General features: G+C 35.0%; 1 protein-coding gene across 5 annotated transcripts in view; it reads left to right on the top strand.

Annotated features, from left to right (window-relative positions):
* The window catches only part of CACNA2D1 (calcium voltage-gated channel auxiliary subunit alpha2delta 1), a 413,517-nt gene that overhangs the window by 175,770 nt on the left and 210,895 nt on the right, over positions 1-26,852 (top strand). For all 5 annotated transcript variants that reach the window (XM_082781189.1, XM_082781188.1, XM_082781191.1 and 2 more), the window contains exon 4: positions 23,412-23,471. In XM_082781189.1, coding sequence (XP_082637315.1) covers positions 23,412-23,471 — 60 coding nt within the window. The remainder of the gene's footprint in view (positions 1-23,411; positions 23,472-26,852) is intronic.

Genomic DNA, 26,852 nt, shown 5'->3' with positions numbered 1-26,852 from the left:
TTCTGAGTGGACCAACCCCCTTTTCACCGGAACACTGAGAATTCTGTTGGCTTAGCTGAACTCAGAGGAGGTTTCCTTTTATCACTTTTTTTTTTTTTTCAAGGTGCTACTTTATTTACGTAGTCCTGTTTGGAGAAATAGTTTACCATCAATGGCATTTCTAGAGTTACGGGTTTGTGGTAGTCAAACACATAATAAATAAATAATAAACAAACAAGTAACATTAATTTGCTATACTTTAAAATGTAGGTTTTTACAGAAACATAGTTCTCATAAGTATGCCAGGAGTGGAAAAGACAGAAATAAACATTAGTACTGGCAAAAGAAAAGCCCACTCTTGGCCTTATTAATCTATAACTGAACACTTTCAGGATATTTCTCTTTGCTGGTAACGGCCACTGTGTGAAGTACGCTTGCAAACAGAGCACACGTTTTCATTAGCTCTAGTATCTATTTGCTTTAAGCTGTTAGGAACAAGGAAACAAAAGCTAGTCTTTTTATTTGCTATTTCATATTCATGCACTTTCTCCTTTTTAATGGCTTGACTGACAGCCTCGGTATACATTGTCCAATGTCTTCACATCAAGCCCGTGACCTCAATTCACCTATCATTCACTGCCATCATGTCAGCTGAGGCTTCTGTGTGTGTCCATTATTCACACACTATATTGTGTAATGATGAATTGCCCTCTTGGGAATTTTAGGACATCTTAATCCTAGTCTGACAGAACTCTCTGCGATAAATAATCGACAAGCCCCTATGCTAAATGCAAGTACATCAGAAGATGTGGATTTTTGACAGCTTTTGTTGAATAAAAAGAAGCAAGAGAGCATGCCTTCGGCATTGTTGAGCAGCTTCCGTTTCTCATTTTCATTTTCATTGGATGCTTTCCTACCAAGAAACTATGCAGGAGAAGATGGAGATTCATTGTGATTTTTATCTTTAGTTGCTTTCCTGATAAACAAAACACCTCATTAAAAAAACAATTATGGTGAATTTATTACAATTTAATCTCACTTTAAATCTGTCTTCTTTCTCCATTCATGCATGTTAAGAAAAGAGAACCTTGTGCAAAAAAATCAGTAGTATATGAATGTGTATTTCTACTGACAGCCATGTGTGTCTGTATGCTGTCTGGCATTTAGAGCAAGGGTAATTCCTAGTGCTCATGAAGCTATGCAGAAGTAGAGAGTAAGGAAGATGGACTTTTTGCTTTCTTGTGCTGACAGGTTGGAACTGGCCAGAATTGCAGTGCATAGCAGGCTGACAACTTGCTACCAATTATTTTCTAAAGGAAGTGTAGAAGGGAAGGGAATAAGCAGAGTCAAGCCCTCATTCACTATGTCAGTGGCATGACAAACTGTGTTAGTGGCGTGATAAAATGTAGTTCTAGTGATACCTTCACCTTTCACACATCGCTAGAGTTTGCCAGGTGTTTTAGCACTTAGTATAGCCCTCAGATTGACTCTTGAAACATGACAGGACACACAGTGGTTCTGTAAGTTATGGGGGTTGCAGATACCCAAAAGGATTTTTCTGCAGCATTATTTACATTTGTTGTTGCTGGAAAGAAAGTGGTGTGCTTTTTGCTAGCAAGAATTTCAGGAGCACAAGCATAGTTTAGAAGATCACAGAATTTGGGGGGAAAAAAAAAAAAAAAAGTAAAACATCAAAAAAATTTTGAGAACAGACAAAATAGAGAAAGCATTTTTTATTTTTTTTTTTTTTTTTTTCAGTGTTCCAGTGTGTCAGATAGCTGGAAGAAAAGAGAAAGGAAAAGGAGTAAAATTAATTGAATAGGATAGTTGCTTTGCAGCACCTTTTTAGTCAATTGGTAGTAATTGACACCATTTCTGCCAGAGTGTATCCCTAAGATATTCATAGCCACACCTGGAAGGATTAACATTTTAGGCAAGCACATTCTTTGTAATAGAAGATAACGAAAAATGTTTCTTCTCATTTCATATGAGAAGTGAAGCAAAGTGCATGGAGGTTCATATTTTTTTTATCTGCAATACATACCAGAGGGAAGAAGCTGCCGCTTTTCACTCCAGCATTAACCTGAAAGGTGCAATACAGGAATGCATGTATCACACAAGAATACATTGTATTGCTTAGCCTGACCAAAACACAAAATCATTTTCAGATCTAGGTCAGTCTTATTATCATATACATACTTACAGCTTTTTCTTTATTATGAATCTACTGAAATCTTATTTTTTTTGCAGCTGACCCTTTAACTTTTGACCCTTTAATTTTAAGAACTGGGGAGAACTGGGGTGTGAGTTCTTGTCTTTGATCTGAAGTTTGATCCACAGATCACTTCATCTTAAATGTGTACTTACTTTCCCTTTTTCTTTCTGTTCCTTTTTATTTCTTCTCTCTTTCTCTTATTTTTCCTTCTGTTTCCTTTTTTTTTTTTTTTTTTTCCTTCTCCTTGCCATACTTTTTATTTGAACTAATAATTCTATGGATCTGAGGGACCATTTCTGGACAACACTGGTGCACTTTCAATACAAGTTCTTCATTCAGAAAAAAATGCTGTTTTTAAATTAAAACAAACCAAATCAAAACATACACATGCACACACAAAACTGTTGAAAAAAAAATATGATCCACTTGGATTATAGTTGAATTACTACTGTGTTGATATTTAATTGTAAATGTGTACGGGCTCCCTATTTGAAGTACAGTAGATTACTATATGAAAGTAATTCTCTTCGTTTTTGATGCTACTTACTAAGCTCATTACAGGCACTCTTAAAAAATATATTTACATACTTTTATATATATCTAAATTTAAAGATATATTTATACAATATACATTTATATATAAATTTATATAGATATATCAATATATTTATATATCTTTAAACTTGTAGTTAAAAGAGCTAAGTTGGGAGTCATGTATTTGTATTAAATAAATTAGTGGAAATAAAAGAAAGATAAGGCTATTAAAGTCTGAATTCTGTAAAGCTGAGGGATAAGGTTTAATGTTACATTTCACTGTTTCTTGCATAAGTTGCATTATCACATTTAAGCTGAGGATGCTGTCAGACCTTGCAGAAGAAGCAAATTCTCATCTTCTGAACTGTCAGACACTGCTTTAATTAAGCTACAAAGCAACTCTTCTCTAAATAAAAAATTGCAGGTGTCTCTTCTCGCATTGCAGATCTAAGGCTCAAATTGACAATATAAAGTCAGGGTGTTGCCAGGTTCTATACAATTGGATTTATAGGCTAGACAATTTGTGTGTATATGTGTGAGAGAAAGAGTCGGAGAACAGTTTGGATAATAGACGATAATGGGTTCACAAAGAGCTTTGTCTCCAGGATAATCTTACTAATGAGGAAGCTAAGTAAGAATAATGATATTTGGAATCATGTTACTTAAGTATTTCTTTATTTCATTGAAATAATAAACACAGTTTTATTTCATCAGAAACTATGACTCATTTTTCATATTTCAAAAAGAGATTTTTCATTAATACATTTAATGACTGAACTATTAAAGAATAGGAATAAAAATGTCATTAAGTAGGAATGGAACTGGAAACCTTTGGAACTGTGTTTTGAATATTTGCAGATCTCCACAGATGGCAGGGAACAGGAATGTGAACAGCATGTGTCTTAATGTGCATTTGAAAACAGGTCTCTTGAGGGATAAAAAAGCTACTTTGAAATTTCTGAAAAAAAGGGGGAAGGAAAAAATGAACATGATGCAGTTTCAGTCAGATTAACATAAGGTCATAAATCTTATTTGGATAATTCTCATCATTTTGAAAGTAGATAATACAAATGAATGTAAAATGTTAATTGTTAATTAGATGTTACACTTATTATGTTTTCAGGAAGATCTTTACCTGAAAATTGTTGAAGAGCAAGAACAGCTTAATGTATGAGTATCTGTTTTAAGATCTGTTGGGCATAAAAGTGAAGTATACAGCAGTGCAACTCATGAATAAAAGGAGAGGATTTTTTTGTTTTTAATTATTACCTTCTACATGTCTGTGGCACATGGATGTGCTGATGGAAAGTGCTGCTACATTAATGCACCGTCTTTCTCCTGTCCCCTCCACTCCTCCCACTGACATCTGCCAGCAAAGTCTGACCTCAGTAATATCTTGTAAGGTGGCATTCAAATGCTCAAATTACAATTAAAGAGAGCAATTAATAATCATGATGACATTTTTAATTTGTAATTACAGAAAATTACATTGCATGGTAAAGAATACATGTAGGTTTTATTCATTTAATTATAATTTAAACAGCATTAAAAATAAACCAAAAAAAATCCACCAAACCCTTGTTGGTAATATGAAATCAAAGGAATTGAAACCTAAAGGTTTCTTTGTAAGCAGTTTTACTCTGTAAAAGTATACTACAAAATTTCATTGGTTCTTCAAAACAAAACAAAGGACAGCTTCAAAAATGAAAAAAAAAATCTCTCTTCTTAAAAAGTGTTTACAATGCGTTTGGGTTTCAAGTTTTAGCTTTTAATTAGCTTGTATATTTTTTCACACTAAATTATTTACAGGATTTTTCATGTTTTATATCAATTTAAATGGAGAGGGAATTAAATAGGGCATATGTAATCAGATTTAAATAACTGAAGAAAATCAAATCAGCTAAGTTTGGGCTCTTTTATAAACTACAATTCAGGATGTGCTATAATACTGTTTGAACACTTATTCTTTAGGAATTTCTGTTCTATTCTGTTCTGGTATGTGAGGGCTTCATATGCATAAAAAGTTTGGTTTGTATTGCTACATTCCAGTTCTGCAGTAAATTCTGTGGTGTATACACAGAACTGGGTCCTCTGGATGATAATGAGACTGAGCACATGTGCTGTAGCAACAAATAATAGAATTCTTTACAGTATGGAGCTTTTTGCTTACACACATAGTGGTAAGGATTATTTTACATATACATAGAAGTACTTGTTTGTAAGACAACCATAATACTAGATTTCAAAAAAAACCCAAACTATTCTAAGTACAAAATCTAGGTAGTTTGGAGTGCTGTTGTTAATCTCTCAGACCTAGGTATGTTAGAACACATACATTGTCTGAGATAGAAACATCATTGTATACACATGAACATATATGGTTCATTGAATCTCTGTGACAAACATGAAATCCGTATATGCCTAGAGATGATACAGTTTTAAATGCAGAATGTGAAATTGCAGTTGACAAGGGAGAAAAACTGAATAATTATAGTGTAGATGAAATTGAACTGAAATTTCCTTACACCTTACATTAAGTTTTTAGATGATGTGGACTTACCCCCAAAACAGTAATTCAGTATTTTACATTGAACAACAGTAGAATTATGCTATTTGAGAATCTATCTTTATTTTCTGGCCATATTTTCAGATGCTTTGTCTCATAGAAGAGAGTACATTTCCAAGAGAAATTGTTACAGGCCTATGATGCAGAACAATGTATTTTGTCCATAATTACGTAGAATGAGGAATGGCTCTGCAGTAAATAACTTTCTGGGCTTTTCTTCTGCTACAGGCTTCCTCAGGTTGGTCTCTTAAAAGATCTAAGTTCTAGTGGACACTGGATCTGGGTTTATCTCCTATATTTCAAGGAAGTAGGAAAAGTTTACATGCAAAGCTTTACCTGGTACACAGCTTCTTTCTCTTCTTTTCAGTACTTCTTTCTTTATTTGTTGTCCTGAGAGATCTCAAATCTGTGAGAAATAATGTTTGGGCTAGAAATCAGTTGTCTATAGATGCAGTATAGTTCTAATAAATCCCACTGATTTTAGAATATACCTCAATATACCTGGGAGGAGGTATGGCATGACCGTCTTGTTACTGCAGCTTCCTAGATTTACCTTCCTCCCCTCCCCAGAGTGTGCCCAGGTTCTGCACCAGTAACAGAATTTGCTTAGGATTCATTGTATCATCCAATCAGTGCTATTTCCATGGAAAAAAAAAATAAAACCAAAAACCAAAACCAGCAAAAATAAAGAAACCCAAATCTGTTCAATAATCTAATTTCTGTGTTAAGACTGAGGGGATTTTGGTACAGTGTTGTGTTGAACATATTTAAAACAAATCTGACAACTTGATTGTTTAAAAAGCAGAACGAGCAGTATTTCTGTGACAGTGTCAAATGTGCTATACCTAGAAACAGCATTTTTGAAAAGTAAACATTTCAAGAATTAGCAAATATAACCTTCTATTCCATATTGGAAAATATTTTCTTTCTGAGACTTTTGACTAGGTTTATGATAAGATGGAAGATAATACTAACATATAAATTAAAACATGAAGATTAAAATATATATTGAAGATTCAGCTCCTAAGCTACGGTAAGTATTATTGCTTAAGAAAAGAATAAATAGTGCTTTCTGTATAAAAGAAAGTATGCCTATCCAATGTATTTTTTTTTCTGTTTGCAAATGAAATATATCAGATGATTAGTCTGAAGAGATGTCCATCCCCTGAAATAAGCTTAAATATTTTTAAACTGTCAGCCTGGAAAACCATTCAGTTTAACAAGAATTTCATTTTATTTAAATGCTATGAAACATTTAAATTTAAATGTATGTTTGGCAATATTCACTATTCTAGATTGACTAGAACTCTTAGGAAGCAAATGAAATTAAATAATAAGTTAATAAAAAAAACAACACCTTTCTTTACCTAAAGTAAGGAAATTTGTAGACTACTTAAATTGATCATTCTGAGTTCAGAGTTCTTCCTACTTTCAAAATATCATGATTTGCTTCTAAGAGCAATATCTTTTAATCTCCTGAATCATTAAGCATTCTTTTTTGTGACTTTCTTGCTTAAGTAATTTTATGCATAGTCCATAGCCTACTATTACAGATTAGATGGATAGTTGGAGTTTTCTCTAGATGTGCTGACTGTAACCATTATAGCTAATATTGTCAAAATTTTATAATGACTTGTTATAGCTACATCAAATTTTTTGACTCCTTACATGTTGAGAAAAAACCTTCAGACACCTGGATTTAGAAATTCCTTTACACTTTGAGTAATGTCAAATATTGAGACATTGTGTGAGAAAGCTGAGAAAAATATATCTTAGTAGTGCATACAAATTTCTTCTTAAGGCTCTCCTTTCTTCTTCTATGATTTGCATCAGTGCTTCCCAGATACAGTTGTGCCTACATCTGAATATTTTTGTCATATCTGAGCAAATCTAGTTCAGTCACTTTTGAAGAGGCAAAGAAAAAAAAGAAATACTTTCCTTCCACTTTGGGTAATACTTTGTAAGGTTAGCAGGAGGACAGCTTTGGTATTACTGGATCAATGCAGATATGAAAGGTAGAAAATGGTTGAGATATGACCTTGTTAATGAGGTGTCTGGGTCAAATCTTTGTTTCATCTTACCAAAATGGCTGAAGCAATTCATGACTATTAGTGATCAATGAATACAGAAGAAGAGTAGCTCTGGTTATAAATTTCATCATCTCACATACACAGGGTTTGAGACAGCAGGAGGGAAATCTCGGAGAAGACAGTGCAAGTCCTCACATGAACTGCAGAAGGGTCAGCATTTCATCACTTACCAAAACCAATTAATCTGTTTTCCAGTATTTCTTGAGAATATAAGCCTAACAAGATTTAAATAAATAATTAAATAATCTTAAAATGAGCTTTCTGTATATTAAAAAAAAAAAAAATCTAAACCTTTAACAATCTACCAGAGTCCTTCATGTTTCAGATCTCTTATTAGATTGACTTCTGAATATCACCTCTGCCATGTAACATACCAGTTAAACAGGACTGTGGAATAAATTCTTCATTGTGGGCAGGATCCATGAGGTTTTGTTAAGTGTAACACAGGTCAATTGCAGTCAAAGGCACAAGGCTGAGCTGGCTGCCTCAAACTTCCAGTCTGCTGAGGTACTTCCATCTTTTGCTTTAAGGTATACTTGCACTATGACATTCTTGACATGTCTGTCTGGTTTTGTTTTTTTTTTTTCCTTCCTTTTTTATTTATATATATGTATATATATATAAAATTACGTTTTAGCTTTCTTGTGTTTCTTCTGCTGTTCACAATTTAATTCAGATGATAATTTTCAGTAGGTAGGTCTAACTGAAATAAAAGAAAACATACTTATTGACAGGATGCTAAATTTGTTGGTATAGTTTATTTTCTTTATAGAGAAGAAGCGTACAAGACTATAAAAAATGAAGTAACACCAGATGTGCAAATGACATGAAGAAAATGCTCAGGCAATTTTGAAATGGGATAATGCTTTTTGATTGTGTTCTTTGAGCTAGAAGGTGGCAATTAGATTTTCATACACAGAAAAGTGTGAGACATCCTAATTAAACACCTTTTGGTGGAAGTCATCATTGATCAACCCAAACTGCTTGTAGTAGCTCTCAAATGTGTCACCTGTGAGGGTAACACTAGAAAAGTCTCTCTCTTTTTATTATTATTATTTTTTTTAATTGGAAGGAAATTGTGATTTGAGTGGTGATTCAAGAATGAACATTATAGTCACTAAGCCAGTCAATCAGATAGATGAGATAAATTTTAGATAGAATTAGATAGATTAGATAGAATTAGATAGATTTTAAGCATAGCTATAGGTCATATATAGAATCATAAAAAAGGGGGGGGAGGGGAGAGGAATAGCTTTGTGTGATTTTGGTCAAATTATTTAACCTCTCTGTTTTATTTTCCTTTTTAAGGGAAATACCCTTAACAAAACTTACTTCACAATGGCTGTGAAAGTATATTAAATACTTCTGTAGCCATGACAATATGTTACATTAGTTCTTAATCTGTAGGTTTTGAATTGAAAAATAATACTTTTTCACGTACAAGACTATTTTAAAGATCTTATAGAATGAATTTTCTTATTTAACATGCAAATGTTAACCTAAACCAGGTTACATTTTTTTTTTCATAATCACAAGAATACCCAGAAATGCACTGTACTGCCTAGAAGGAAAGAATTGTGTTTTATCTGACATATGACAGAGATATGACAAGAGATGCTAAAGAGAAATAATGGCTGAAGCAATTCATGACTATTGGTGACCAGTGAATATAGAAGAAGAGTAGCTTCTGCACAGGGCTTGAGACACCAGGAGGGAAATAGAATCATAGAATCATAGAATATCCTGAGTTGGAAGGGACCCTTAAGGATCATCAAGTCCAACTCTTGACACCACACAGGTCTACCCAAAAGTTCAGACCATGTGACTAAGTGCACAGTCCAATCTCTTCTTAAATTCAGACAGGCTCGGTGCAGTGACCACTTCCCTGGGGAGCCTGTTCCAGTGTGCAACCACCCTCTCTGTGAAGAACCCCCTCCTGATGTCAAGCCTAAATTTCCCCTGCCTCAGCTTAATCCCGTTCCCGCGGGTCCTGTCACTGGTGTTAATGGAGAAAAGGTCTCCTGCCTCTCGACACCCCCTTACGAGGAAGTTGTAGACTGTGATGAGGTCTCCCCTCAGCCTCCTCTTCTCCAGGCTGAACAGGCCCAGTGACCTCAGCCGTTCTTCGTACGTCTTCCCCTCCAGGCCTTTCACCATCTTCGTAGCCCTCCTCTGGACACTTTCCAACAGTTTCATGTCCTTTTTATACTGTGGTGCCCAGAACTGCACACAGTACTCGAGGGAGAGTAAATCTTGGAGAAGACAGTGCAAGTCCTCACATGAACTGCAGTAGGGTCAGCATTTCATCCTAAGAGAAAAGTTTTTACGGAACTTGGCAACCCCGAAAGATATTTGCACATTTGCTGAAATGCTTAATATACTAATACAGATCTTTTAATAACTATCCCTATGCATATATGCTTAATATTTATATACCTTATGTTCGCCTGGAGCTGGATGAGAATTTGTAACATCCACTAAAAACTTCTCATGTTATAGGTTCAGCAATTTTTGTTTTACAACCTTACAACTAAATTAAGAGAAGACTTTTATTTGATGGAACAGAAATCGTTGGGAGCATAAAAGAGCTGAGTTTCTTCCACATTCAAAGCAAATGGGAGGATACTACAGAGGCTAAATAGACTGAAGAAAGCTAGAGGGCACAAGTTTAAGAGTTCACCTCTTACATGTGTTTTTTACTTTAGAATCTGAAAGTTTGCTGTTGGAGGGTAAGAAAAAAGTAAATCCCATGTAGACATTTCTAGAAGAGGAATTCAATTGACCAAGGACATGAATTGCTTTTAAAAGTATCACATGCCAATGCCTAAAAGTAAAAACTTGAACCTATAGGTATAGAGAAGGCTGGGAGTGCAATGTCTCTTTCAAAAACATTTCAGAAAGTTTAGAAGAATCATTGAAATTAAAAGAAGTGAAGGAGATCTGGATTATGTTGCAGGTGAAATCATAAAGGAGTTGTTGCAAAAACACGACTTTGTTTCTCACAGGAAGAAAAACCATAGTTCATCAGAAGGGTGATGGATTTATGGGACATTACATCTGAAAATGGTTATGCAATATGGTTGGTCTCTGTAAAAGAGAAGGAAAGAGAAAAACCTGGATCACTGTGTTGTTAGATGAGGAGCTCAGGGCTGCCCTGTGCCACCTGCTGTCGGTTCCAGCTGGCTCAGCAACAGATAGAACGGCTGTCGCCCATGTGCCCCAACTGGAACTAGTCAGAGGAAGCCACGACGCCTCTGCCAGAAGATGTTGTAGAGCAGGTGGTGGCTGTTGGGCCAGGCTGGGAGGTGCACAGGCAGGGAAGGGGCTCTGCAGAGTGCAAGGGAGGCAAAAGAGAAGGGCAGAGTGGGGGTGAGGAGACCCCTGGCCTGTACAGTGCTGTCCCCTGAGGGGCAGCGGTCTATGGGGCTTCCTGTGGAGGAGCTGTTGAGTGAGAGGCCAGGAGCAGCAGTAGAAAAGGAACATGTTACAACCTGACCACAGGCTTCTGTGGCACCTTCATCATGGGGCCTGAGGGCAGCAGGTGGATGGGAGGCTTTATGGAGGGGCATCCTGAGTAAAGCTGAGGTGTGTTTCTGAAGCGTTTCATTATCAGATTTCTCAAGACAACAATCAGTAATCAGAAGTTTGAATTGATTGTCAATAAAACAAATGAAGTGTAATTCCCTGAATTGGGACAATTTTGGTTGCTCATGACAGATACTAAAAGAAAAAATAGGAAGACACATTAGGCAACAGAATTTTGGGATCTATGAAATAAAAGTGCTTCAAATAAGTTTGGAAGGTCACTACTGACAGAAACTGTTGAATGATCAGGTTTTATTATTTGACCAGGAAAAGTGGTGAGGTAATTGGAAGAGCTGACTGGAAGGTGTAAGCTGTAAACGAAATAATAAAGAGTTGAAACAAAGGAAAGAGACTCCAAGGAGTATATATACCTATTTCTCTAGGTATATATTTGGAGAGAAAGAGCATAAGGTAAGTTAGGTAGTAATTTAAGAGCATGAGAAGGGTATTGAGTTTTTTTTTTTTTTTTTTTTTTTTTTTTAAATCCTTTCAAGAAGATGGGTCTAAAGCCAATTTTCAGATATTTACTTCTGAATGCTTCATGGTTATTCCAGTGTGCTACAAGGAGCACATAAAGCATTATGTGGACTTGGAAATGATAGACCGAGGAATTAGTGATGGCCTACGTATATTTATAGCTGAGTTTACTTTATAGATAAAGAGTTTTAAAGTTACACGGTAATTTTTTATGTTATTTTAATAGGGATGTGGAGGAAATTAATGATTTTTACATGCCATTAGAATGCTTCACTCCCATAGCTATCAACAGCACCCTCTGGCTCCTTGGAAGTTCATTTTGAGAAGGAAGGTTGGCAACACAAATTCTGCACATCAATAGGTTTTATAGTTAAATATTACTTTCTTACAGTCCCTGTACAGCCACAGACTATTTAGGATAGCTTTGGGATATCCATTTCCAACAGTAATGTCATGATTTCCAACCAGTGCAAAGTTAGATGTAGAACTGGTTGATGTTTTGGTGTTTCCGGTGTGGTTGTTACAGCAGGTGTATTTATTGCCTCTATGTGGCGAAAAAAAAAAAAAAAATTGTTTGTTTTCCCATTTGCTTATAGAAGATCATTTTCCTTCCACAGTTCATTTCCCAAGTTTTACACAATACTCTATTTAAACACTTTTTATTTCTTTTGGCTAGAATTACTTCCATTAGAGAAATATTGCCTGAAAATAGCATGCAGTTTAAATGTACAATTTGTTTCTGCTGTTGCCAACAGTAACACGTTTTCTTTGGCTTTTGCCCACTGAGTGTTGATCAGATCAAGTTGATTATTCAGCAGCTCTAGCCTACCACCTGCTCCATTTTTATCTTGACATGCAAAACTGTTGATACACTGTCTTGCCTTGTAAAAGCCACATTTGTTATTCAGCTGTGGGATTTTTTTTTGTGTGTGTGTGTGTGGGGGGGGATTGTTTTGTTCTGTTCTTCTGCTTGAGTACTGGATTCATTCTTTTAAACAAACTTTTAGTCCATCAAATTTGGACTGATGCTAGCTTATACACTGCAAATCCAGGAGGATAGTTGTGTTTTGTTTTGTTTCCTTTATTTTTATTTTATTTTTTAAGTTCACGTTATGATTATACCATTTAAGCTCTGGATTATGTTGTGAATAAGGTTGCATTTACTAGCATTTACTTTTTTTTTACGGTTGCATTTACTAGGCCCATTTCTGGAAATGCTAATGCAGATTAAGTGCTATTTTCTCAGTTTTATTATAAATCATTAATTACTTTGAACCTTATCATGCTGTTTTAGGTTATGTATGTGTCATAAATAAAATAATTTCCTCCTATTCTGCAGAGGTAGTAATAATGTCTGCCCACTCTTGCTATTCGTTGAAATTCTGGATTTTGTTCCTTTTAATGTAAATGCCTATCCAATTCTGAGAGAGTTTAAAGCTGTTTCTGATGTGGCCAAAAGAGACTTGTCTCTTCAACACATACTGTATTGCCAATTTTCTGATATTCTTTTGGGATTGTAACAGCATGATATCTATATGAGTTTTTCAGCACACAAAGTGTGAGTAAATCCAGAACTCACTACACATCTTGAAATGCAGTGTTTTGTACCTGGTTGTATTCTACTTCTGTGAATTGCATTAACTAGCAGAATGCTACAAAAACAAACAAACAAACAAAAAAGATAAACAGCTATTGGAATGAAGTCTTGATTTATTATTATTAAACTTGTATAACTAATTGGTATAACTTATATATAACATTTTTTTTTTCCAATTCAATTATAAGATGATGAGGCAAAATGCAACTGTTGCATTCTCAATTTGTTTAAATATAACTGACTGCAGAGTTTTTATTGCATAAGTGATGCAGGACTATATCAATATGTTCTTCTCCTTGCCTTTAGTAAGGTTGTGTTTACTTGATGTATTCATTTTCCTCCTTTTTTCTTTGAAATTAGGCAGTTGGATGTGTATTTCAGATGTGCCTGTTCCCATTTGTATCATGTTCAGATTTTAGTGGCACTAGAAGCATGTAGACATTTTAAGCAGTTCAGTTTTTATTTTATTTTATTTTATTTTATTTTATTTTATTTTATTTTATTTTATTTTATTTTATTTTATTTTATTTTATTTTATTTTATTTTTTATTTTTTTAACTAGAAACCCAATTAAATGTTGAAGGAGCTGTGAAACAAACTGAACTGCATCTATGTTCATTTATTTCATTTTTTTTCTTTGTGATAGAGGAAAATTACATAGGTGACTTTTAAGAACACTTGTTTTGGAGTCAGTTAGTTTAGCTGTTTCTAAAATAAATGTATGTAGTCCTGATTTCTCCCTGTGTGGCTAAAAACTATACATATACTACAGCTGAGAAAGCGGGGTAACAAGGCATGCCTACTCAGTGTATGTGTCATCTTCTAATCATGGCTGTGAAGTTACCAGCTCAGCTGTGAAGCTTGAAAGAGTTTCCTAAGGCAGGCAGTGAACTGTAGCTGGTGGTGTTATGCAGTTTGTGATTTGTCAGAGCAGTTGGCAATTTCAGTCTAATGGTTTCAGCATGTGTTCTTCACTTCAAGCTTGTTTAAAAATATAACACTAATGTGGCTTGCATTTAAGGCAGTTGAATTATTAGAGTGAAAATGTAATAAGAACCTCTAAGGGTTTGAAACCTCAGTGAATGAGAAGGATAAATTGTATGTTAAAAGAAGTGATCTTTCACTGATTCTATAAACCACTAACAAAATTTCACTGCTAGATGTCAGGGTGCATTTGACAGACTGTTTCTTACTCTCCTTTTCTGATATTTTTCTTCATGCTATTTTTCTACAGTTCTCTCTCTTCCTCCCCCATCTACTGAAATATTTTGGCAGTATCAAGCTGTCATGATCTTGCAAGCTTCTCAATCTCCTAATTCTACACATTCTAGAAATATACCCAGACTTGCAAACTAAACCTCCTTCCTCCCTCCCTCTTCCCATAAATGTGGAAAGTATGGAATTAATAAAATACTCTGATGAGAATTTCCGAGGTTCATTGTTGCTACAATAGCAGAACAGAAATGTTTTGTACACTCATTCTGCAGCATATTAAATTGGTATGCTATTTCCTCAGTGATGTTTCCTCCCAGTCATGGTGAATAAATTTGTGTACCTCTGTCTGTTGTTGTGGGTGCTTTTGTTTTGTCCTGTTCTCTGGTTCTCAGGTGCCCTTCAGAAATGTTTTAGCATCTTATTTGTTTATCACACTGCTGGCTCATGTATAGTTTCCTTTCATCTAGTACCAATTTTCTTACTAGTTAGGTTTGTGAACACCAGAGACCAAGCTGAGGTGGAAACCAGTAAGTTTCCAGACAGCTACTGACTGATACAGAAAAGATCCTCCCTGCAACACTCACCTGTTGTGCATGTTCCTAGGTGCATACCCAGCCATACTGCTTTCCTGGGAGTTTGAATGTGTCCCTATTAGATTTTTAATTATTTATTTATTATTCTTATATATTTTATATATATATATATATATTTGTATGTATTTTTTTCTGCCCTGGGAGCAGAGTTTTGTTTTCAAGACAGAATCAATGATTGTCTGACCTTAACTGTACCTCTGACTACTACTGAAGCTTTTTAGATTCTTACTAAATCTTACTAAGAATTCCACTGTAGTATATATTTAAGTGTCTTTCAGCACTCTTTAAGCAGTAGAAGCACTGGCATTGTCACATTTGCTTTCTCTGTTGGATCATTTGATACCACTAACTAAATTCTTAAATCTGCATAATAAGAGAAAAGAAGTAGAAGAGAAAAGCTCTATTTCATATTTTAGAGAAGTGTGGCTTTTATATAGTGGAGAAATGTTACTGTGCCAAATGGCCTTTTGCTTTTATTCTTTTTGACTTTTCATATCTTCAAGTTTTTTCAGGGACAGATGATTGTGCACTACCTTAGATGTCAAACTCCTATGTGAGACATATTTGATTAGGTCTCCCTATTCCAGTATTTTCTATTAAAATCAATGTGATTATTCATGTCAGAATACATTAACTTCACGTGCAATATTGTAATCTTAAATACTCTAGGTCAGATTTGGCTTCTTATTGATTTCTGACCTGATTCAGACCAAAGGCTTAATTTATTTTGGGTCTACTGCTTTGGAATTGCGTATCTGCTAGAAGGATAAAATTTCTCTGTGGAGAATCACTCTTCACTCATGTAATTAAACAACATGAATAAAGATTGGCTTGAATTATAAACATTTTTTTCACTATAGTTGCTAAAAGATACAGAAATCCTTTAAAGCCCTATCTTCTAAATATATGGAAGATAATAAATTATTTCAACTGGATTTCTTTTCATCCGACATGGCAACTTTGTGTTAGATATGAGGCAATCTTTCTATAGATTTTTTTCTAAACTAAACTACAGAAGATTCTAGCACTTTAGGTTGTTAGTAATAGTTAATAATGGAAGACAAAATTTGAGGCATTATTTTGAATTATGGTCCAGACTATAACATCTTTTTCAAAAATGTTGTGAACTGCTGATTGGATGATGTATTAGATTACGTATAACTTTAGGTCAGTAATCGGTATGAAGAGTGCTTTGGTAAAGCTCACAATGTCAGCAGACTTCTCATATGCCCTTTTTCATTATGAATATGACTCATCTGCTGCTTCCAATGACAGAAGTAAAACTGGCTCCAGACAATGGCTGGGGAGTATTTCATACAAGGTTTATGCTGAATACAGGAGATCAATTATAAACATCCTTTGTCTGTGACCTTATCTGCTTCAGATGTTCTCATTAACAGACCATAGATCAGCCTGTCATTGTGTGGCACAGCAGATGCCAGAGTGAGAGAGAGGCCGTGACTCTGCAGTGTAAATACATGAAATAAAACCATGCTGGAGATCAGCACAAAACAAACTCCTACTGCCAGTCACCATAAAAAAACTTAAAAAATCAGATATGCAGAAAAGGGAGATTTCGCCATGCTCTGAATAAACATATTGTCTATGGAGCTGTAGTGTAAAAAAAATAAAATCCTGTCAACTTCTAATTTCTCAAATAGTTGCTGCAGGATTACTTCAGCAAATGTATTTGAGCATAACAACTTTCAAACATAATACAGCTGCTGACATGCTGCATAGAACAGTTTATGACTTACCTCACATTTAATCAGATGAAGTCTAGAAAATATGATGCAAATGCCACTTGCATTACTGTGTGCTCATTTTCTCAACATGTTATTTCTCTGTCACAGAGATAAAAATGCTTTAAAGGAGACATAAATTATATATACAGTAGATTTGTGTTAAAAAGAGGAAATGCAGTTGCATTTTTTATTTCTAAAACTTGGAACTCTACAAAGAACGGGTTGTATGTAAGCAGCTGAAGGGGGATATTGCATTAATACAAAATCTCTTGGAAATTTAAAGAAGTGACCACTGTGTATTACTTATTTATGCTACTGTTCCTTTGTGTCTTGTTAGTGTAAGAATTCATAACCGAGGCCCTCTGGTTCTAAACTGGTGATGGTTCCTGATTTATACTAGAATCATTTATTTTAGATATGGCTGAAACAAGACAGGGTCAGATGGAGATCTGTAACTAATTCTTGCCAATAATTTACTCTTGACCTAACAGTGCCTCTCTCTGACAAAATTATGAATTGGTATTCCAAGTCTGTTTGTATGTTAGTAGAGTTAAGCACAAGTTCTCTCTGTAGAAAATTAAAAACATAATTTCTCCTGTGAACAGTTACTTCAGTGGCAAAGGCTGTATAAACCACAACTGTGTATTAATCTGCACTGTTAGGATTTCTTACGCTGTTGCAAGTTTCCTTTTAAATTGTGCTTTTATTTCTGCAGTTCTTAGAGGAAGTGCCTAAATGGGGGTGTATGGTTTAATGGTCTCTGCAAGTATTGAAACTCTGGTTACACTGAGGATTATGACATTTATGTAATGGAATACAATGGTACATAAGGAAACAGTCCTTATTTGAAGGAGGGAAATATGAATTATAATGGAAACTTTTGTCATACTGCATTAGCATTCAAAAATTTTTTAAAGAAAAAAATAATCTGAAAGAGTGGATCTTACACTTTGTGGTTACAGTTTAAATCAGCAAAATTACATATGTGTTTGGCACAATCTAAAACATTTTATGGTTGGGGATAATCTTAGCAAAACTGAAGTGCTGCAGCTCTGTCAAATCTAGATCAGCTTTTGTGCTGGTAATAATTACGAATGCCCACTTGTCAGGAAGGTCATCTACCAAATACATTAATGAGAGTTACAAGTAAAAAGGTAATTGCTCCCTGTTAACCCCTCCCAGTCCCGCTGGGAGTATGGAAACAAAGACAAAGAAAAATAAACTCATGTGTCATTTATATGGGGGTAATGACCTTGCTATCATTAGCACTCCCAGGATCACTTTTGGGCTACTGACCTTCCAATTTGCATGTGTTTCTTGTTGAAATCTCACCCCTTTTGGCCAAATTGGGTGATCTTTTTATACAGTAGAGTAATGGAAAACTCATGAATAACATAATCCATGAGTGTTTGACTAATTTATTACTAAAAAAAAAATAATAAAATCATAATAAACCTGCTCCATGCAAGTAAAGACAATAGAATCAAGTCAAGGGGACAGAAAAGAGTTCTGGTTTAGCTTAATACAGAGTGTAACAGCCAACTGAGATGAAAATACAAATTTTTAGATTTCTGTCAGTTTGCATTAAAGCTGTGGTGAAATTTCCACTGTTACTTCAGACACCGTATCCCAGTCTGATGCTTTTTTTCCTATTTTTCTCTCTTGTAAGTGACTCGCAATTTGTAATCACCTACAGAAGAACAATATTTGTGTTTCAGATGCAGATGTGAAAACCATGTTTAACACTGCTGTTACAGATAACACTTGTGGCTTTTCTCTTATTTATGCAAGAACTGAATTGAGTACTTGGGTCATATTTTAAATCAGGATTTGAAGTTAGTTGCATGCTTCTATATTGTTCTATTCAAGCCTGGTATTTCTGTATTCTCCCTGGATATTTCTCTTATTAAAATAAGCTTTTAAATATCATGGATTCAGTACTTTAGAAAGCTTTGTCAAGCTATTGATGTCTAACAACTCCATGCTTACACATTTTTCTAATAGCTTAGGATATCAAGGGGTAGTCAAATATTATTTTCAATATAAAATACTTGGTGGAGAGTTGGAAGCACAAAAAAGATTGATTTCATTGTACTGAATATAATTGTAATTGGGCCATTAGCTGGCGGAATTCTTTGCTGGTTAGGAGGAGATAAAGATACGACACACGCACACGCAAGTGAAGGCTGGGAGATGAATAGGCCTTCTAGGGAACTGATCTTTCCAGATCAGATAAAGATTCTTCACAGCTCTTTCTTCCCATCTGCGCTACATCAAAGGCTGTCTTTCAGAGTTCAAAACATACACTTGGAATCTAGGGACAAGACCTTTGAAAATGGTCAGTTTGGAGATTTGACAGGCAGCTGGCTTTTGGGGTAGTTTTTCTGATAATCTTGTAATCCTTTTTAAAGTTAAAGAAAAGTTCATAGGCTAATGGAGTAAATTGCATTTGCATCTTTTTGTATCTTTCACAACAAGTAGTTTTGCGTTAAAGGTAACAATTCTCTTTGAAAGATATAAGGAAACTCTAGAAACAGGTAACTCCTGACTTCTTTCACTGTTTGTTTAAAAAAAATGCTGATTTGTGGACAGTGGCTGACTTTCAGGGGATCATTGTTCTCTTATCAATGATGTAAGTATCCTGAATATTCATGAAGATAACAGACTCTGAACAACTGATATTGAAAAAATAGCAAGGCTATTTTTATTAGAAGTTTTAATCGAATTAATTAATTAAATAGAAGTAATTGTTTCATTTATTATGGGACATTTATTTATTTATTTATGGTGTTTTCAAGCACCTTGACTTTAATTGACTGTGTCAATCACATTTCATAAATTTAGCATCAGCTATCTTCTACCCATAGCTGGAAGCACCAGGAAGCACTTCAAACCATGTTGGAAGCAGCCAGGCATCCTCCAAAAGCACAGGAATAGATGCTACAGCATTTTGTTCGTGTTTTCAGCCAAGGTTTCTTGAGAAACCTTGCAGGCAAGGTTTCTCAATTTGTGTAGCATTTCAGAGTAATTGGAGTATCACTGCCATAATAGAGAATCCTTGCTCTCCAGCCCAGTGTAAAGAGTGGGTTGTTTTTTTTTTTGTTGTACCTTGAAGTAATCCAGAATGTTTGTTGTGTATTAGTTTTGTTCCTCCCCCCTTTTTCAATAGTGTTTGGTTTCTCATCCTCTCTAACTAAAAAGATGGTGTAAATAGGGCTTCATTCAAGGCCTGAATACGTTTTACGGCTGTCATGTTCACAGCATTCATACAACGGCACAGAATGAGAAATGACTGAAGCCTAATATGCAGAATTACTGTTTTGTGTGTTAGTTTTAGAACCTCTTCTAACACATCTTCTGACACATAAAAATAACCACCTCAAAAATTTTAGTATTTGCTATAGAAACCTATAGGGAGCTGCAGCGGGCCATGGAGTTAAAGAAGGTGTTACCTTATTAAACCTGTGCTGTAATGAGACCGAAAATGGGGAGTGTCAGCACGCTGCTGTGTTACTCTTCTGTTGGTGTTCTCCAGAGACTCCTCCATCAAAACAGGGAAGGCAAGCCCTGACATTTGCATACCTCAAAGGCAAGCAGGCATGATTTCTTTGAGAGAGATGAAAAATTAGTAGATGAAAAATTAGTCTCTCCTTGTGTTGCAGTAAGGGGCATAGGTAATTTGAGTTTGCTTCACAATCTAGCTGTTGTTGACATAGAGTCTTGACTTCTTACTCTGCCTTAACAAAGCACTCTTCCTGTGGAAAGATGAATGAATGCCTCAGTCATTAGAGTTCATGTATCTCTAGCAGTAGAATTTGTCCTTGCATAGAAATGAAGAACTTCTGAGAACAACTTAGGTTTACAAAATACTTTTTTTTTTTTTTTTTTTTTTTTTACTATTTTGTTTTTAATACTCTTCCTTTATCTTCCCTAAAAATATCAAAGATGTTACATAGGAGAGAATGATTTCTTTTTTTTTGTATACACAACGTTCCTATCAGCTCTGTTATCTTTTAAAACAAAGCAAAACAACAAACAAACAAAAACAACAAAAGAGACACCAGAAACAAAACAAAAGCCACCTTTCTGATCATGAAATCCTTGCATGATCTGTCCCTGTGATATCCTGCCCGTGAACATTTATAGTTGTCTGTTGAAGGCGAGCTGGGAAATCAGAGTACTGTAGTATACTGATCTTTGGGAAGTGATCCTGTGTGTTTTTTGCATACTTACATAGCTACAAAATTACAGGAGTGTTCTCTTGCAGGGGTATAAGATGCAACTACAATATTCATCCCTACTTTGAGAGATTAAATGATTTACTCATGTGAACATTTTACAGATTTCTTCTAGTCCTGGCTAAGAGGCATTTTACTGACCATTAATAATTCATATAGCATTTATGGGAATTGTTGTTGGAAAAGACGGTCTGTTTCATGGAAACCAATACTGGACTGATATCAAGTTGGCTAGGCTGTAATTCTGTCTCTGACATACAATACTGGGAAAAAAAAAAATAGGCCTACATTCTGCTCTTACTCCAGCTAGTTTTAGATATATTCTGGAAGACTGGTGTAGTAACTGGCACAAAAGTTAAATTGTTGTGAAACGGAGATTCTTCATGTAGGCAATGAGCAAGACATCACAAGGCTGAATCAGCCTCTTGCTGTACCTAGTGTACACAGGGGCAACATGCAGTTCCACTAAAATGGCATTTATTTGTTTGTTTATTTGAGTTAAACAACATAGACTTTTTTCATTGATCATTATTGCTTCTCCATAACCAGTTGCTTGTGCTTTCCTATGAGCAAAGCTCTATAAGCATATAGCAAAAGGCAACTTCTAAGTTTGGAAGCTATTCTAAGACACAAGGAACTGTAGAAATCGAGAGGTGGGGAGGAGCTAAGGAGCTTTTTAAATTTGCTTTTAGCGTTCTTGATTTATAGCTCAGATTAGCTGAGAATTTTCTAGTTTTTCACAAAATTGAGGAATATCAGGTGTGGCTGCAGTTCTTCCAATGTGAAATTCCTAGTACTTACTATAGATTTCTGTTCATAATCCATTTATGAGTTCGTAAATTTGGGTTCTAACATATTTTGCAGAGAAGAATTGCAGATTAGTGAGTACCTTAAGGTTATGAAGCAGACAGAGAGAGAAACGAGGGCAGCGTTATCTGCAGCTATTTACTTGTGTAGTAGATGTCAGTAAGCATTCTATCTTGCTTTGTACTTGTACAAAATTATTCTAGTGTATTACCAGAAAACTGGAAATACTGTAGGTATCTAAAGTAATGGATTTGTCCATTGAGGGCAAGGGGAAGTTAGGCTACATTTTGCCAGTGTAATGCATCAAGATATATTACAGTTTTGCTTTTGTAAATGTGGTACTTGGCTACTGTAGAGGGCAGCTTTGGTTGGGAAAACCTGCAAGATGCTAGTAACTTTGTGAGCTAAAAATCATTTGAATTGATGATAAAACACATAAGAGGGATGCTTATTTTCTGACATCGGAGCACACAATTATATTTTTTAATGTGATGATTTCAAATGAAAAAGAAAGGAAAAGGTCTTAAGTTTTGGTTGGTGAAATTTATCAACCTGATTCAACCTGATAGTTGTTGGGGGGAGATGGAGTGTCCTTGTGGGATCAGACACCATGGTGGTTGCCATCCTGTACTGGGGCTGAGATGAGATTCTGACAGCACCATCTCCACAATTCCAGCTTCCATGAACTTTCCGGTCATACCCATTTTGATTGTTAGCAAGAATTGACAGTCGACTCAACTGAAAACATGACTTAGACCACCAGCTCATTTGGGTAGGAACTGATCTGAATATTAAAAGGATCGTTGGGCCTATTGTGTACACACCACCATGAGGTAAAGAATTTTCATCCCTAGTTAGCTTGTGGATAGAGCAATTCTGTTAGAAAGGGACCATGACTATCCAGAAACTGTTATTAATTATAAAATAACATAGTTCTCAAGGTCACACTCAGAAATTAGGACGTGGCTGAGTCCATATGAGCTGTGTTCACATCAGGTAGCTCTGCTGCTGTCCAAACAGTTATTTTTCAAAGAATTATCATTTTGTTTGAGGAGAAACTTGTAACCAACACAGTGGATGTCTATACAAGAGACTGATTTGAAAGAGGCTCATCTAATCATTCCTGTGCACTGTCCTTTGCTTCCTGTGGGGTTAAATGTCTAAACTGGATTTCTTTCAAATTAATTTAAACTGGAAAAATGCCATCTAGGACCATTACTGATGTTCTCTGGTGGCTAAAGTTCATTCAGTACATGGGGCCAGACTACAGCTTGTCCAAATTACTGTGGTTTTTATGGGTCCCTAATCATGACAGGGTATGTCAGTACTTTGTATAATTGAAGCTAGATAATTTGATGGGGCAATAAGATTCTAATAAAATACTTGTTACATGTTTTAAGATTCTAATAAATACTTGTAATTGGATGGTAGATTAAACTCATATGTATAAAGTAAGGTGTGTAGGGAGAAAGTATTTTCAGTATTGATGGATTTCAGACTTACCTAGAACATCTTAAATAACATTGGAATTAGGGTTAAGCTTTCTAATGCATGATTTCAGTGCTTAAATTAGTATATAATATAGAAAATGGCATTTTTGAAAAGACTGTACATCTTTACTCAAGTATACAAAAATTTCAAGTGCAAAAGTGTAAATATATAGAGAATTATATAGAGAAAATATGCATATAAAGAAAATAAAAAAGAAAGGCTTTGCTATGTGAAGAATCAGTGAAGATTAAAATGTATGTATTTTTTTTTGTTCTTCAGCACCTCGCTAAAGAAGCAGAGAAGTATCAAGCATCTCATCAGTGGAGGGATGAGTTTGGGGTAAGTTTTTCTCCTTTTAACCTTCTCAGAATTTTCTTCATTCTAATGTTAACTATATTCTTAAAACATGCTGTTTATACAACCACCACAGAAAGAATCGTTGCCTACAAATGGACATTTTATGCAATAGCCAGTGCCTCAGTCCAGATCTCTAGAGAATAAAATGGACTTTACCCTTCATAAACTCATAGGGAACTTCACAGGCCCAATAATGTAGTTCTGAGGTATACACAAAACATGTTTGTCTCACTGTACAAGGAATAATTATAGAGAAGACATCTCTGAGTGATAGTTCCTGTCAGTAAACCGTGTGCTACTCCAAGCACTGAAACACAGAATCATACAAATGATTTTAACAAGTTGTTTTTATTTGGTAGGTAGAAGCTTAATAGAGAAGGATTTTGTTGTCTATGTAGCCATATATATTGAGTCATTGACTTCTTTAAGAATCCTTCTCTATACTTTAATATCTTCTTCTCTTCAATATTCTGGTACTCATGAAAGAGACCCTAGTCAAATGCTAAATTTTCTTCTTCAATCATTTCAGATTTCACTGAAAAACAAGTGAGACAATTGTAAATTGCACAACATTAGTTTTTTATTACTATTCAAGCCAAATTTATATTATTCTGTATGATTATAAGCCTGTTAATTTTAGGCTACAGTTCTCTTCTGAGTGTCAAAGTCATTTATTATGCCATTATGACTTGTTCCTTCAGAAATAAAAGCAGATGGTGCTTTTATGTGATTTTGCTACCAACCTAGACTGTTTGCACACCCACTAGCATCATACAGGCACAAAGTTAAATGCACAATGCTTTTCTAAAGTGTTCTGTTCCAGTATTCTTCAGACACTTAAACATGGGCTTTCTGCAATGCCCTCCCCCCCCAAAAAAAAAAAAAAAAAATCAGATAAAAGTGACTGGCTTTCAGGAATGCAGAGGGTCTTGGATACAGCATGAATGCTTTTAATTATGCTATCTGTTCAGGCACAATTTCTAATATGTGGTAAAATACAGAAGGCCTGTTCCATAGGGATGCAATAATGAGAATGCTACAGGAACCTTTTCTGCTTTCCATAGAAAACAAAGCCTGCAGGTTTCATGGACTCTGTGCAGAACAGTGTGAATAAGGTTAGATGCCCTTTCTAATCATATAGCTTCTTACTGGGTACACTGGCCCAGTAAGAAGCACATCAACACATCAACAACATTGTCTCAACTTTTTGTTTTTATTTTTACCCTTTACTTTCAGTAGGAGTCATTTATACCAGAGAAGCTTCTGGTCTCATCAGAATTCAATGCCAAGGAGAGAACTCAAAGTAATCTTGAAATGTGATTTTGTATTAATGTCGTGGCTCAAGAAAAAGACTGTAGTTAAAAAAAAAAAAAAAGCAAAGCAAAGAAAAAAAAAAAAAAGCATTTGGATTTATAATAAAGTAACTGCGAACCAAGCTTGTGCTTTACTGTTTTGAAATTGGCTGAAAACACTGTGGACTATATAATAACCTTGACATTAGGTTACGCAATTAAATTTCAAATAAATGTATTAGGGTTCTTATAATTTAATTTGCTCCATTTTTGCCAGAAGTAATCTTTCTTCTCTTCTCTTCTGGCCTACTTTTTAGAAAATGCCTGTTCAAATTAGTTTGCACACAGATCTTTCTGATAAACTTAATTTTCACTGGAAAATTCATTCTCCTAATGGCTGTGATGGCATATGGAAGATATACTGGAAAACTTCCTGCAGATGAGGGTTCTTACTGATAGCCTTTCTTCTGACACTTCTGATAGCATTATGAATGGTCTGCATCATGCTGTATGAGGTTTATTTCCTTTTTCAGGACTTGTTTTAGGGTAATGAAAGCTGTTCCAGCAGCACTGTACATAAATAACTATAGAAAGAAATTACTTGGGACAGTCTCTGGTTCTAATGAGTTCACGATCAATGTCCTTGACAGTCACATTGCAGCTGACATAAGTATTTTTAGGTGTCTGACAGATATAAAAATCATAATGGTTTTCAGTGGTTTGCATTGATAATTAAATGTCAAAATAATTTTAGTAATGACTAATTAAATTACTAAAAAATACAAAAAAATTCAAATGAATATTAATTAAGAATACTAACGAAGAATACTGAATGTCTTCTGAGTAAAAAAAAAAAAAAGGAAAAAAAAATCATTAACATTGGATTGCAATATGGGTTGTTTTCTGATTAAACACAAAGTCAATTAAAATATCTGAACTGCAGTTTCCCTCAACAGCCCTAGAAGAATACTTACATTAGAAAAGTATTAAGTCTTCAGAGAATAGTTGTGTGAAGGGAAATCCAAAGTACTTAGCTTCAGGCAGACAAAGAAATGCCATTCTTTGTTTCCTACTCCATCAGCATTACACAATTCCCTAACTGCATGTACAGCTGGAGAAATAAAAACTACTTAAACGTTTTTAGATTAATGCAGTTGCAAATCAGAGGTACAACCCAATATTGCTAAATGAAACAGCCTTGTCAGTTTGAATTTTCCTGTGTATTGCAGAATGAAATGGTGGTATTTTTGACACTTGTGATGGTCCAATTACTTTGCTGGTGCAGAGATGCATGAAAAAAATTTTGTGCATGTGAATTGGAAGGAGGAGGGGAGAATTCTTTATGAAATAATTGCTGTTATTCCCCAAATGAATCTTCTACAATTACATTTGATACCACATTTGATTGCATTGCAATGGTTGGTTAACTAAAGCAATTTTGTTTCCAGTTGGGTTGCAATATTAATTGTACTTACACATGTATAAACATAAGGGATTTTTCATTTGTATTTTAGCGAGGAGAGTCTTTATGCATGGCCTATTAGCATCCTCTTACTTATATGAAGACTGAAACTCAGACTTTTAGGAATTAATTATCACATTAAAATGCCACATGAAAAATCCTTTCAATATGCCTTATCTTTTAAACAATACAATTTTATGAACTTCTGTGTAAATGATGATTTCCTGTACCCTGATACTTCCAAGACAGCATTTCCTGTGATGTTAATGTATAGGCTTGTGTTTGTGGCCTTAAAAGTAAGACAGGAAGTCATAGAAATAGTACTTTGGGGTTATGACTATTTTTTAATCAACATCAGTTGTGTAAAATTGTAGTGAAAAGTTGCTCAGCGAAGAAATGAAAGATAACTGATATAAAACAAGTCTTTCATAACAAGAGTTGATACATAGGGGTGACCCAAGAGGTGACCTGCAGGAGCAGGGCAGTAGTAGGCAGCTCATGACCTTTACTGCAGATCAAAGATTTTAGATTTCAGGACTGTCTGTAACTTATCATGGACAATACATGGACAATGCAAAGCATCTTTGCATCTTAAAAGCTTCAACTGGA

This window comes from Aythya marila (genome assembly GCF_965140915.1).
Source record: "Aythya marila genome assembly, chromosome: 1".
In the NCBI taxonomy this organism is placed as follows: domain Eukaryota; kingdom Metazoa; phylum Chordata; class Aves; order Anseriformes; family Anatidae; genus Aythya; species Aythya marila.
The sequence above is the reverse complement of the archived record's forward strand: the minus strand, read 5'-3'. Positions and strand labels throughout refer to the sequence as shown.